We start from the raw sequence: 12,466 nt of genomic DNA, 5'->3' as shown, positions 1-12,466 counted from the left end.
TCCAGCTGTGTGCAGGATGTGTCTGCAGCTGCACTGCATTCCAATCAAAACAACAAAATCCTACTTGTGCTAAGGAAATGTTTTCTTCTTTTTTCACCGGAGAATCACGAACAAATCTAAACATAAACGCTTGTCCCTTGCCCTGTTCCCTAACCCTCCCTCCCCCCACTGTCAAACAGCCTAAGGTGTCTATGTGGTCCCTGTGGCTTTGCTAATAGATTTAGGATATAAATCTTTTATTTACTCCGACAGTTAACACTACCCCGAGGCTGCTTTTATTTCGTCTCAGGAGACGCTGCCATGGGCTTTTGTTCACGTGTGGTAATAAGAGCGACTGAAAGAAACATGATTGGGTTTGATTTCTGAGCGTATTTGCTTTGAATACTCTCACTTTGCCGTCTGTAGCTGTGTGCAGGTGCAAAAAACAAAACAAACAACAAACCCCCCCCCCCCCATAAACATCAGACAATCTCTGCGCGTTTTTAAGGACTAAAAGGGGGAAAGATTAAGGTCAAGCGCGCCTTAAATGGGTCATTGGTATTCTCCTGCACTCTTCACATATCGGGCTAAACACTGGATTAATTGCAGTGTATGGAAAGAAAAGCAAAGCATAACCCCTGGACTTAGAGCAGGTGGATTGGCATCGATCGGCAGGGCTGCGGCTAAGCATCACTCTCCAATTATCTGTGATTCTCCTCAGTGCAGAGAGCCTGTGTGTGCCATCTGCCTCCCCTCCACCCCGTCACTGGAAACACAACGTCGGCTTCACCTTTACATTCAGCCTCACGCGGAGAAGACAGCGAAGGCCCAGAGGATACGGCTCGGCACGCAAGAATGGATTAAGTACACACTCCTCACCCGCATCTCAACTAAACATGCAACCATGTTTGATTAAAGAAAAAAAACCAAAAAAAACCCCAAAAACCATCATGTATGTTTTCACCAAAATCAGAAAGGCTGAAGCTGACTGTGTGGAGACTACAGCTGGATGCTAGAGCCATGCTGGTTCTTGGCCAGGTGGACAAGTGTCCTTCAACTGAGTGGTCAGTGAGGCCAGACCAGAGCTGAACACAAGCGAGCAGACTCAACCGCGGCCAGGCAGATGGCCAAAGCTATTAGCCCCGGTTAGAACCAGGAACCCTCCGCGCATCTCCAGAGCTAAGCCATACAGACAAACTGCAGCACTGCACTCAAAGGGCAGAGGGACAGACAGACAGCAGAGGACAAACACAGACCAGAACAAGAAGATAAAAGATAAAATAAACCTGCCACAGAGGACATTTGTGTAATTAGGCCGGTTTTAAACAGAGACAACTTCAGTGAAATAGAGGAAAATCCAGTGTTTAGACAAAAAAAATAATAATATCAAATTGTAAAGTAAAGAGAATGAACAGCTTATAAATCAAGCGCCTGAGGTTTTTATTTATTTATTTATTTTTTGCTTTTCAAAATTAGCCTCTAACAGGAGGGATTGGCAATGCATGCAAAATTCGATCAAATTTGCTTTCAAACGGACTGAAAAATAGAGCACATTTATTCTATTCCGCCTGTTTAGACATAAACAAGAACAGCGTTTTCTACATTTGCTTTCCTGCTTGATTTATTGCCATCCTCCTTTCCAGCAATCAATTTTTGTGTTTCAGTGGCATCCCCACCCCTCCACCTCCGCTCAGCCTTCACGCCTGTTTGGGAAAAGCAGTGCTGCACCCTGCTGATAAACAAGGGGAATGCAGGGATGTAGATGGGAGGCGGGGGGGTTGGGAGGAGGCAGGCTGTTACTTTGTTAAAAAGCACCTGTGCCGACTAGAGCGCTGTGATCTATAACACAAAGCCTCATGAGCAAGAAGAGTGTGTTGTGAACTGTATCATTCTTGGGCTTCATATTGAAATCCCATCCATTATTTCTACATTAAAGCCCAAGTCTCACTCTGCAAAGGGGAGATTCCTGTGTGATCTTACCAAGATTAGAGAGTCCTTTCTCCAGGGAGATCAGAGCAGAAAAACAGGGCCTGGATTGGAGGTCACCTCACATACCACATTTAATGCAGAGTGACCTCTACAATAAGCTCTCAGTGGGTGTATCCGATCTGATCGATCACTCGGCTTTGTGTGTGTGGGTTGGGGTGTTATTCAGGGGGGAAACAGTAACACACAAATACCACAAGTAAAATGATCACCAGTGCTCAAACACGGTGCTAATATTATGCTTTTTTTTTTTCACTGCAGATTCTGAAATATAAAGATTTATTGCTTTACACTGCTTCATGCACTGATCTGTCACAACATTAAAACCACCGTCTAATGTTGGGTAAGTCACATCCACATGGTCTCCCAGCAGGACACTGGACTGTAACAAGACTGCAAATGCTTTTCACTTTACCAGGCTCCATGATATATTTAGGGGTGGGTTTTGATTATTGATTTATTGATTAAAATCGATTCTAGCTTGGATAACGTGATATCGATTCATTAAAATCCTGAATCGATTTTTTAATATAAATTTATTTTGCCTGAGATGCCAGAATCTCAGGTTAAAACTCACAAAATTTCAACAACCACCAAACAGCTAAAACAGTAAATGAGAGCAGGAACACGGATCCTGCACAAAGACGTAAACACAAAGCTCGGACCTGCCGACGGATCAGAATCAGTGAGATGTCGCCTTTCTCACCCGACGGCACGGACACGGTCGGGGCTGAAAGACGACAGCTCGCCGATTCTGATGTTTCGGCGGGTCTGCGCTTTGTGTTCACGCCCCTTTTGCGCTGATTCTGAAGCTGTAGGTTTTATCTCTCTCCAAACAATATTGACTCAACCAGCAGCAAAAGAAGATCCAAACTACGCTTCACATAAACATCGTCATGAATTCTTTCTTATTTTTGTTTTGCTTCCATCACGATAAAAATCACACTTCATGCACAGCTCTCTCTCTCTCTCAGTGTACTTCAAGAACAGTTTCCTGTCTAAAAATCTGTTTTCTGCATTATTCTCTTGCTTATTATGCACAAGTCTACCGTTGTTTACAGCGCTGCCGGCCGCTGTTTTTTCCTTTTACTTACTTCTGAAAAGAAAGCCTCATTTCTGCTGTTCAATAGGCTTCTGAACAAAATTAAACTTAAAAAAAACATTTATGCAAAACGCTTAGCTGCATCTCTAATAAAACCTCTGTAACTTTGCTCTGCTTCACTTCAGCAGCATCAGGTAATGTTCATATGTTGGTTAATGGTTTTCTTTCGTTTTTGATCTACTGCAGAATATTTTTATAAAATCCCAGGCCAGGAAAATCACCTTCATGTTTTTCTGTGTTTTATCCTCAGCTACTTTGACACAAAGGCATCTGCTGTGATGCTCACACCTTTGATAAAGTTTCACAAGCTTCAGCTCTCTTTTTATAGATACAAAAATATGGAAATGTGCTGATGCATGATCTGAATTATAATATTTTTGACTGTCTGAGGCAAAATTTCCCCGATTCAAATCGAATCGAATCGTCGATCAAATCGATTCGGGACCTTGTGAATCGTAATCGAATAGATTCTAGAAATCAGTGACCAGCCCTAGATATATTTGACTGTTTGGGGGATTCAGAAGAAATGCTGGACTTCTGATGGGCGAGTTTCACTACTTTATACAAACTGTTTCAACAGATTAATTAGCTTAGGGTTCAGTATCTTGCCCAGAAATAGTTGGGGATCAAACTACAGACCTTCTCTTTAGCAGACAACCCGCTCTACCTCCGAAACCACAGGGTTGGGAAATGATGATTAAAAGCAGTCTGCTGACATTGTTAAAGAAAGACACATCTGCAAACTTCAGACTGCTCATTGTCTGGCCGACCAAACAAAATATCTACATCTGAATAGCCAAAAGCAGCACTTTTGTGCTTTTCAAAACTATTTTCATAATTAACCTTAAAACTGTATGTTAAGTCTGTATTGAAAAAAAATCACTTTTGCATCTCAGGAGCAGCTCAGGAGGTAAAGAGAAGTTCAGCAGTCCACTTCCTGAGCTCCTCCATCCTGTGTGTTACTGAACCATAAACTGTCCCAACGCATTCATAAGTGGGGTCAGCAGGTAGAGCAGGTCATCTGCTAATTGAAAGGTTGGTGGTTCAATTCCTGGCTGCTCCAGTCTGCATGAAAAAGTATCCTGAACCCTGAGCGTTCATTGGAAAGAGGCATGTTGTATAAAACCCTTAGAATGCTCAAGTAGAGTCGAAAAGCACTACAGAACCAGTCCATTTCTGTGTGTGTGTGTGTGTGTGTGTGTGTGTGTGTGTGTGTGTGTGTGTGTGTGTGTGTGTGTGTGTGTGTGTGTGTGATTAGACTAGACAAGCACATTTAGCATTACTCTTGCCAAATCACTTTATGATTATTATATGTTTTCCATTTTATTAGGTTACCACATATAACCACCTCTTACAGATCACGCTGTCAAAGATGTCAGTTATGTTTGAGGAGACTGTCAGAGAGGAACACCACCTTCTCCATCAGACAGACCTCCATGGGAAGCAAGTGTGGAAGAGGTGGTCACCGTATGGACAGCAGCGGACCATATGGAAGAGCGTCTTTATCACTAGAAGGGTACGGGGTAATGCTGGGACGCTGTCCTCTTCTTCAGCAGTCACAAATGCAGCAGGGAGATTGATAGCGTGGAGTCATTTGAGCTATCGGTTATTCTGAATGAAGTATGGGCTTATTGGATGCACGTCTTTCCTACTGGCTAACATTGATTTCCACTCACTCTTTCAGCTCCCTGTACCCTTGTGCAAATGTGTCCCTCTTCTTCGCTTGTCCCTTATTTAGCCAGCTTCTCCAACATTTCTCCTCTATTGTGGCCTTAATCCATAAAGAAATTATCACAAGATCACTCAGAGATGAGCAGACAGAGACACGGGCCGGTATTAACAGACAGACACAGAGACCGTGAGGAGGTCGGAGCGCGGTGCAGAGGGATGGAGTGAAAGACAAAGAGGAAGTGAAAGAGAGACAGCAGCGCAGAGGGAGAGACAGATGGGGGTGCAGAGATGAATTGAAAGAGAGACGGAGCAGGAAACAGAGGGAGAGAGGGAGGTGTAATTATCTATCAGGTGTTCGGGTGTGCGTGACAGAGGAGGAAGCTCATTAGCACACTCTGTGTACACCAATTACACAGCCAGGCTTCTCAGGGCATTCCCCTGGCATGTCTATGTGAGGCTGCTGGGGACAAACAAGCACTTCCACTCAGTGACACCCACATGCACGCTGCTTAACCAAACTCGGCCTAAAATGCACCGGGCGCCCGGGAACAACTCGCAGACAGTAGTGTAAGACTACTAAATGTCTGATATGAGTCCTTATCGTTGATGTTAGCTGCACAAACATCTTTTTTTTTGGTGAGGAAAGACTTGCTCGTAAGTGTTGGTTTGTTTTTTTAGAATGCAGCATCCAGTCAAAATGTAATACTAATATTAGGGGGGAAAGGTTCATTATAATGTACTTTAACGTGATAACTCTTTTACTATTAGGTACACTTTACTTGGATCTCCTTTCACCATCTGCCTTGACGTTTACGACATTCTTCAAAGATTCAACAAGCTGCAGGAAACACTCCTCTGAGATGTGGTGGAACAACAGAACGGTAACATGGACCAAAATCTCAAAGGTGTTATTGGATTGAGATCTGGTGGCTCTGGAGCTATTTGAGTACACAAAGTGTCCAGAAAGGGATGGAGACAGCAACAACACTTGCTTCTAAGGATCCCAAAGTGTCCGAAAAAAGTAGAATTATAAGACCACCATCATCAGCCTGATCCATTGATATCAGACAGAATAAACCAACACCATCATGCTGTTTAGACCCAATTCTGAACCTGCCATCCAAGTATCGCAGCAGAAATCAAGACTCATCAGACTAGACGATGTTTTTGCAATCTTCTATCCAATTTTGGTGAGCCAATGCAAACTGTAGCTTGAGTTTCTTGTTTTTAGGTGACAGGAATGTCTTCTGATGCTGTCGCCCATCTTGCTTCAAGGCTTAATCTGTTGCACATTCAAAGATGCTGTTATGCAAAACGTTGTTAAAAAGTTTGTCACCTTTCTATAAGCTCAATCTCCTCTGACTTCTAGCACCAACCACCATTATCGCCCAGAGAACTGCTGCTCACTGGATGTAGCATTTCTCTAAACTCTAGAGCTGGTTGACTTGGATAAATCTGACACCAACCACCATACCACATTCAAAGTAACTTCAATCACCTTTCTTTCTCATTCTAATGCTCAGTTTGAAGTTCAGCAGAACATCCTGACTACATGCCTAAATGAATTGAGTTGCTGCAGTGTGCCATGTGTAATCTCAAGGCTTCAAACTGATATTCCATAATCCAGTGGGTGTCGTCACAGTGGTTCTTTTAATCTTTTATGTAACTAGTATTCTCCCTTGAAAATAAGACCTCAACAAGACTTAAGTGATGAAATAAAATCACCTTGTATTTGAAGGAATAACTACAGTTCAAGTTAACTTTGGTAAAGGACAATTAACAGTGACCCTTAAGCCAAACGCTAAAGCCATCCGAGTCTGTACTGACTTGGCACACAAACGTTATTTCACGTCTTTTTGCTAAGCTAACCAACTGTTGGTGGTAGACAACCCAAAAAACACACATCTGAAAAAAAAAAAAATCATAGTGCTTATATAAGAAAATCTCAAATCTATTTGCAGGTCCAATCTATAGCAAGAAAAAGAGCTTGATAATAATGGAGATGTGAATGACCTTTACCTGCTGAAGTTGTTTTGACTGGAAGGCACTTCTCCTACGTTGGCTACAGACAGGACCTGCTTGTTGATGGCTTGCCTGGATGCATTAGCTGTTGCCATGGTGATGGTTGCAGATGCTTCATTCATGCCCTGGAGCTTACCTGAGAAGATCAAAATGTTTAGCCACCAATAAAAATATAGTTCGGCATTTTTAAATCAGTAAGTGCAAAATTACACAAAAGTCCACAGTCAAGTATAGAAAAAAAAAAAACACAACCCTAGCTGTGCAGTACTGTGGAATCAGGTTTCAAGATTAAAACCTCCCAATGAAATAATGCCTTCATCAATAAAGCAAAAACAGACTCCCTGGTTGGTTCATGAACACTCAGCAATGAGCAAGCAGTTTAAAAGAAAATCACTGGTGAGGTAAAAATAAAAGAGACAAATATATTAAAAACCTATTACCATAAGAATTAAACTCCACTCATTTGGTTTTAAGAATGATAAATCTGCTAGAGAGAAAATGGTCCTGAAAAGCAAGTTGTTCTTTTTAAATTCTTTTGTCTGCATTTCAGAGGCACTCAAAGGAAAAAAAAAGCACATTGAATGAAACTTAATTAATGCAGGAGCAGCATTTAGGAGGCACTTAAGAGCACACTGATGGCTCAGATATGAGAGTACACTCTCCAGTCTCAATAGCGACAACAGCATGCACTTCTACAGGTGTTTGTATGTGCTGGAAATACTGTTAAGTGCCTCAAAGAAGCAAGCAGTGTTTTAATGACCAAGAAAGAAAAGGAAAGGAAATGCTGATTAGTGATTGACTAAATTTAACATTTGCCTGTGTGTGTGTGTGTGTGTGTGTGTGTGTGTGTGTGTGTGTGTGTGTGTGTGGTGTGTGTGTGTGTATTTTGTATCTATCTATCAATCACAATCAGAACAACAAAGTCACAATATTGCAAACTAACCAATCAAGTCATTCATATTTCTCATTTTCTGTGAAGCTTCATTACTGATTTGTCAAAAACATCTTGCCATAGCGTGGCCTGATGGCAGTTGCAGCAGCAGAAATCTTCTAAATACAGCAAAAACCTACGGCTTCCTTCAGGTGGCTAAAATCTCTTTTGCTGTTCTGACCGTGTCTGCTCAGTTTCTGAGCCGTTCAGAGCTCCTGACTGCTTCGAGCAGTGCCTGATGCCAAATATTTTAACACCCTGACAGTACAACATCTGAAAAACTCAACTATCCTCAGTAGAGGAAAAACAGTTTAAATGGTTTCATTTGAAGGTAATACACAAAGTGAAATTTGCTGATAAGCGCAGCAAAATCTTAAATATGATCTATTAAATGTTTTTGCTTCTCTCAAATTCATCAGCCAGTTTTGCTAATGTGCTTGTGAGATTATAATAATTTCAGTATATATCATGAATTGACATTTCCATCTCAAAATATGGTGATTTGATTCAATTTGGTTCAATTTGTTTGCTTCTGTGTGTTAAACACCTTGTTTCATTTCAGCTAACAGAACGGAAAAACAAGACACACTTTTACTTCGTTCGACAATAATCTTTGAGTCACACAGTAATTCACCTTGCTCCTTGCAGAAGTCTTGTTCTGTCATGGTGCTGGCCATTAACAACTCTCCTACAGCAGGCTGGATGGACACACTGAACTGGTCCTCCTTGGTGCTGAGGAAGGATAAACACACACATACCACAGTAGCAAATGATTTATTTACAGAAGAAAAAGCAAAAACAGATTCTTACAAAGAAATAAGCAAAAATGCCCCCCCCCCCCCCCCAAAAAAAAACAAACAAACAAAAAACCAAACAAACAAAAACACTTTACTGCTTTTTTGCTGCATAATTTAAGACATCTGTGCACTTTTGTGTATGTATGCTCGGTTTGTGTATGAAATGTTTCTCTGATCATCTTGTAAACCATGCTGGGTGAATGGCATTTTGGGCCACATTGATCCCCCCGTCCGCCCAATCTCAAACTGATTTTCTGATAAGGTTATTGATCGGCTGCACAGCGGTGCCAATGGCATTCAGCAGGTTGATTGGGCTAGGGCTGATTACTGGAGGAATAATTGTTATTCCAGTGAACCAGGATCAATTGTGCCTGATGTCTCACCTGGGAGTGCTGGCACAGAGAAAGGTAGGAAAAGGAGAATTAACAAAGAACACAAAGAGAGGAAAAAGGAACATAAGAGAAAATGACATGTAAGGGTGCTGCGATGATGAACAGGAGCAGAAAAAAGGTGGTGAGGAAGATGTACAACTGAAGGTCTTTGGGGTGGGGGTGGGGGGGAACCACACCTGACTGAATATGAGTGGATGTCAGGCTGTCTTACCACAACTGGAAGTTGGCTGCTTGTGTCGAATCACTGAAGTCAATACCCATGGATACCGTCACCGAGGCCCCTGGCTCCAACCGCTCTGAGAGTGGAAAAGAGGGGAGGGAAGACAAGAGGAGCAAAGGAATCAGTGAGTGACAAGGGCACAGTGTGCAGTGTGGGGAAGGTGGAGAGAAGGGAGGTGGGGGCAGCAGCAGAGTGGAACAGACAGGCATCCACACCACTTGTGTTTTCTACTTCACAAAGCAAGGCCACCGTGTGTGAGAAATCTATCCTTCAATCTCATTCCACACACCTCAGCCTCAGCTACAAAAAACAAAAAACATGAAGGACTAGCATATTTCCAAAACAACAGGCTTGTCAAAGGGAGCACAGAGAGAGAGACAGAAGTGAAGCAAAGCCAAAAATGCTGAAGAGTGAATCTGGACAGCTGAATGCTAGAGGTGATGGAGGAAGAGGAGGAGTGGGAGGTTAACGATGAGAAGAACACAGAGAGACAGAAACATCCTGCACGCCTCCCTACTCGGCCTGCGTTTCTCTCTCTGTGGAGCAGGCCCGTTTACTGTACAACTCTTTCCACAGATAGAAGAGGAGGAGGAAGTGGAAACCCAGTGAAAAACAGAGCCGTCATGGACGCCCTCCAATCCAGCCTTCTGTGATGGGCTCTAAATCAAGTAAAGTGTTTGCTTTGTCTTTAGGGTCTTTGAGTCTGTACACAAATAAATAAGCAATGTGCACTATTAGCTAGAGCTGGGAGATAGAACGATAACGATATGTATTGCGAAATAACTTTTTCTCGATAGAAAAGTTAAACTATTGCGATAGGCCTCATCTCTCGTCCTCTTAAAACAAAAAAAAGAAAAAAAAGAAGTAGAAGAAGAAGAAGAACAGCCAATCCAAATTAAATAGTGCAGAGCCGAACCAATCACAGCCGCAGCGTCACGTCACGTGATTTTGTTACGTACAGCACAAGTGCCAAGCCGCACATGTGTATTTGTTTGGTAAGCAGCCAGCCGCCGTGCCGCCCGGGTAATGGAGGAAATGAGTGTGCTGACTAGAGAAAAATCAACCGAGAGCGTGACCGAAGGTTACCGAAGAGAAAACAGATGATGGTTCCAACGCCGGAGAGATTGTTGAACGGAAGAGCCATAGAAGTTCCGTAGTGTGAAGGTATTTCTGCTATTTCAAGTCTGACAAAAAACAGAGTAGCGCGCACTGTAAATTGTGCCGAAAGCAAGTCTGGAAATGCAATAAAGCGGTGCATGCTCAATCTCTGACTGGAAGCGCTAATTCGTCATTCGGCTTTTGTCAGACTAAAGTAACTGTTAAAACTGTTTGAAAAGCTAAGCTATACAACAAGGAGAGATTGAGAATTTCCTTTGAGTTTTCAGTTTATTTGATATTGACAAAAGTTAGTGAGTTTTGTCTGTTCTTCTGTAAAACAAACTAAGATTTATTTTTAGAATTAATATTTTGTTTCTAAGTGGAATTGACAATTTAGTCTGTTTCGTTTGTTCTATTTTGAAACTTAAACGCTTTAGCGGCTGCCTTTTGTGTAGTTTGCAATATTTGCCTTTATTTATCTGAAAAAGTCTCATGTTCCTTAAGTACATCTACCCTGTTGAACTTATTATGGGAAATAAATATTTAAATCAAAACAAGCTGCTGATTATTTCACATTTTACTTGTGAGCAACAGCACATTTAAATCTTACAAATATAGTTATTTGGCTTATATCGTGATAGATATCGTTATCGCCTGAAATGAAAAAAAAAAACATATCATGATAAGAAAAAATCTTATATCGCCCAGCTCTACTATTAGCTATTTATTTTATTTTAAGAAGAATATCGACTGGGTTGTGAACACTCAGCTGGGTGTAAGGACCTCTAAACAAGTAGCAAAGGAACAGTTTATTCTTGTTTTAGTATTTAAAATTTTTTATTCTAACACAGGGTAAAAATTGGAGATAATCTAACACGGACTGGGGAAGAAGATAATCTACATTACACCTACACATGTAATGTACATATCCACTAATCTAAATCTACAATAATTGTTTTGGCCATATTGAGATAAGCTACATGTAAAGTACTTGTTCCAAATGAGTTAACAGAAAAGCTGTTAATTGGTTTAGGAACATGTCGGTAAACAAATCAAGTAATAAAAGGGCAAGATTTCATATTAAATACAAACTGTGTCATGTATTTCTCCTCACCACACATTAAGGTTTGTCTGCATTCGTCCTCTGCAAATTATCCAAATAAAGTTCAGCCGCCCACTCGCCGGGCTCAGTTGATCCAAATTAGAAACTGTTTGGCTGCTCGAGTTTCTTCAATGCCCAATCAATCTCCCCGAAACTGACAGTTTTAACATGCTCTGACGCACAGCAGTTCTCTTTGTGTGTGTGTGTGTCTACACAAATGGAATATACCAAGTGTAGTCATCATACAAGAGTGTGTAAGGGCAATAGGTGTGAGTGTATGTTTGTTTGTAATGATTAGAAAAGGGATTAGCTGAAGTAACGTTGGCTGTTTTCAGGCTCAGGGAATGAGATGGTGTCATTAGCTGATGAGAGGTTACAGTTTTTTTTTTTTATTACATTCATTAATATCCATTTAACAAAAACAAACAACTGCACAAGATGATTGTGCACAATCAGGAGTGACCTGATTGTGAGTGTACTGGTCAGATCAAGGAATTCTTTTAAGTCACTATCCAGACCAACGGTTAATCCACTGACTGAAAAACAAAGACCTCACCACCGCTGCCAGAACATCAAGGACTCAGTGACAGTAATACTGCCACAAACACTTTAACTAATGCAGGATGACATAAAACGGCAAGAAGAAAAAAAAAACATTTAAATGAGTTTACACAACATGAAAAACATCTAAAGCTTAGAGTGCTGTTCTGGTTTAAAAGTCAGGTTTGTGGTATGGTCATTGCTTGTCCTACAGGCAGACTCTAGGAGGCCTAAACTCAGACTGAAGTGGCTGCTGACTCAAACAAGGTGTGAAGAAAGACTTATCAGGACTGAGCAAAAGAGAAGAGCAGAGAATCTGAGTAAACTTGCACTGCTCCCTGACAGGTTCTCAGCACATCTGCCAGATTAAAAGTACAAGGGATAGAATTATCTCCTTTCTTGTAATAAAAGCTAGCCCAGTGTATTAAAAGCTAAAGGAAGTAATAAAGGAAGCAGTGATAGTATTTTTGTTAGTATTTGCAGAATTCTAACAGCTCTTATTATCGCTGCCACTCACACACTTTGGGTCACTGATCTTTTTTGCTTGTGAGAAAAAAAAGCTTCTTCCAGTGAAACCCCTCGAGACATGTATTGTAACTAAATTACTAAAAGTAGTAAAAGTTTTG

General features: G+C 41.3%; 1 protein-coding gene across 2 annotated transcripts in view; it reads right to left on the bottom strand.

Moving 5' to 3' along the window:
• Window positions 1–12,466, bottom strand: part of ap3b1a (adaptor related protein complex 3 subunit beta 1a) — a 60,016-nt gene that overhangs the window by 2,494 nt on the left and 45,056 nt on the right. For both annotated transcript variants that reach the window (XM_086301420.1, XM_086301419.1), the window contains exons 24-26: window positions 9,092–9,176; window positions 8,326–8,423; window positions 6,758–6,896 (exon numbers count right to left, since the gene is read on the bottom strand). In XM_086301420.1, coding sequence (XP_086157546.1) covers window positions 6,758–6,896; window positions 8,326–8,423; window positions 9,092–9,176 — 322 coding nt within the window. The remainder of the gene's footprint in view (window positions 1–6,757; window positions 6,897–8,325; window positions 8,424–9,091; window positions 9,177–12,466) is intronic.

This window comes from Aulonocara sp. 'chitande type north' Nkhata Bay, linkage group LG7, assembly GCF_057382095.1.
Source record: "Aulonocara sp. 'chitande type north' Nkhata Bay isolate Kocher_YH1m ecotype deep benthic linkage group LG7, A_spYH_male_GT1.1, whole genome shotgun sequence".
NCBI classification, from domain to species: Eukaryota; Metazoa; Chordata; class Actinopteri; order Cichliformes; family Cichlidae; genus Aulonocara; species Aulonocara sp. 'chitande type north' Nkhata Bay.
The sequence above is the reverse complement of the archived record's forward strand: the minus strand, read 5'-3'. Positions and strand labels throughout refer to the sequence as shown.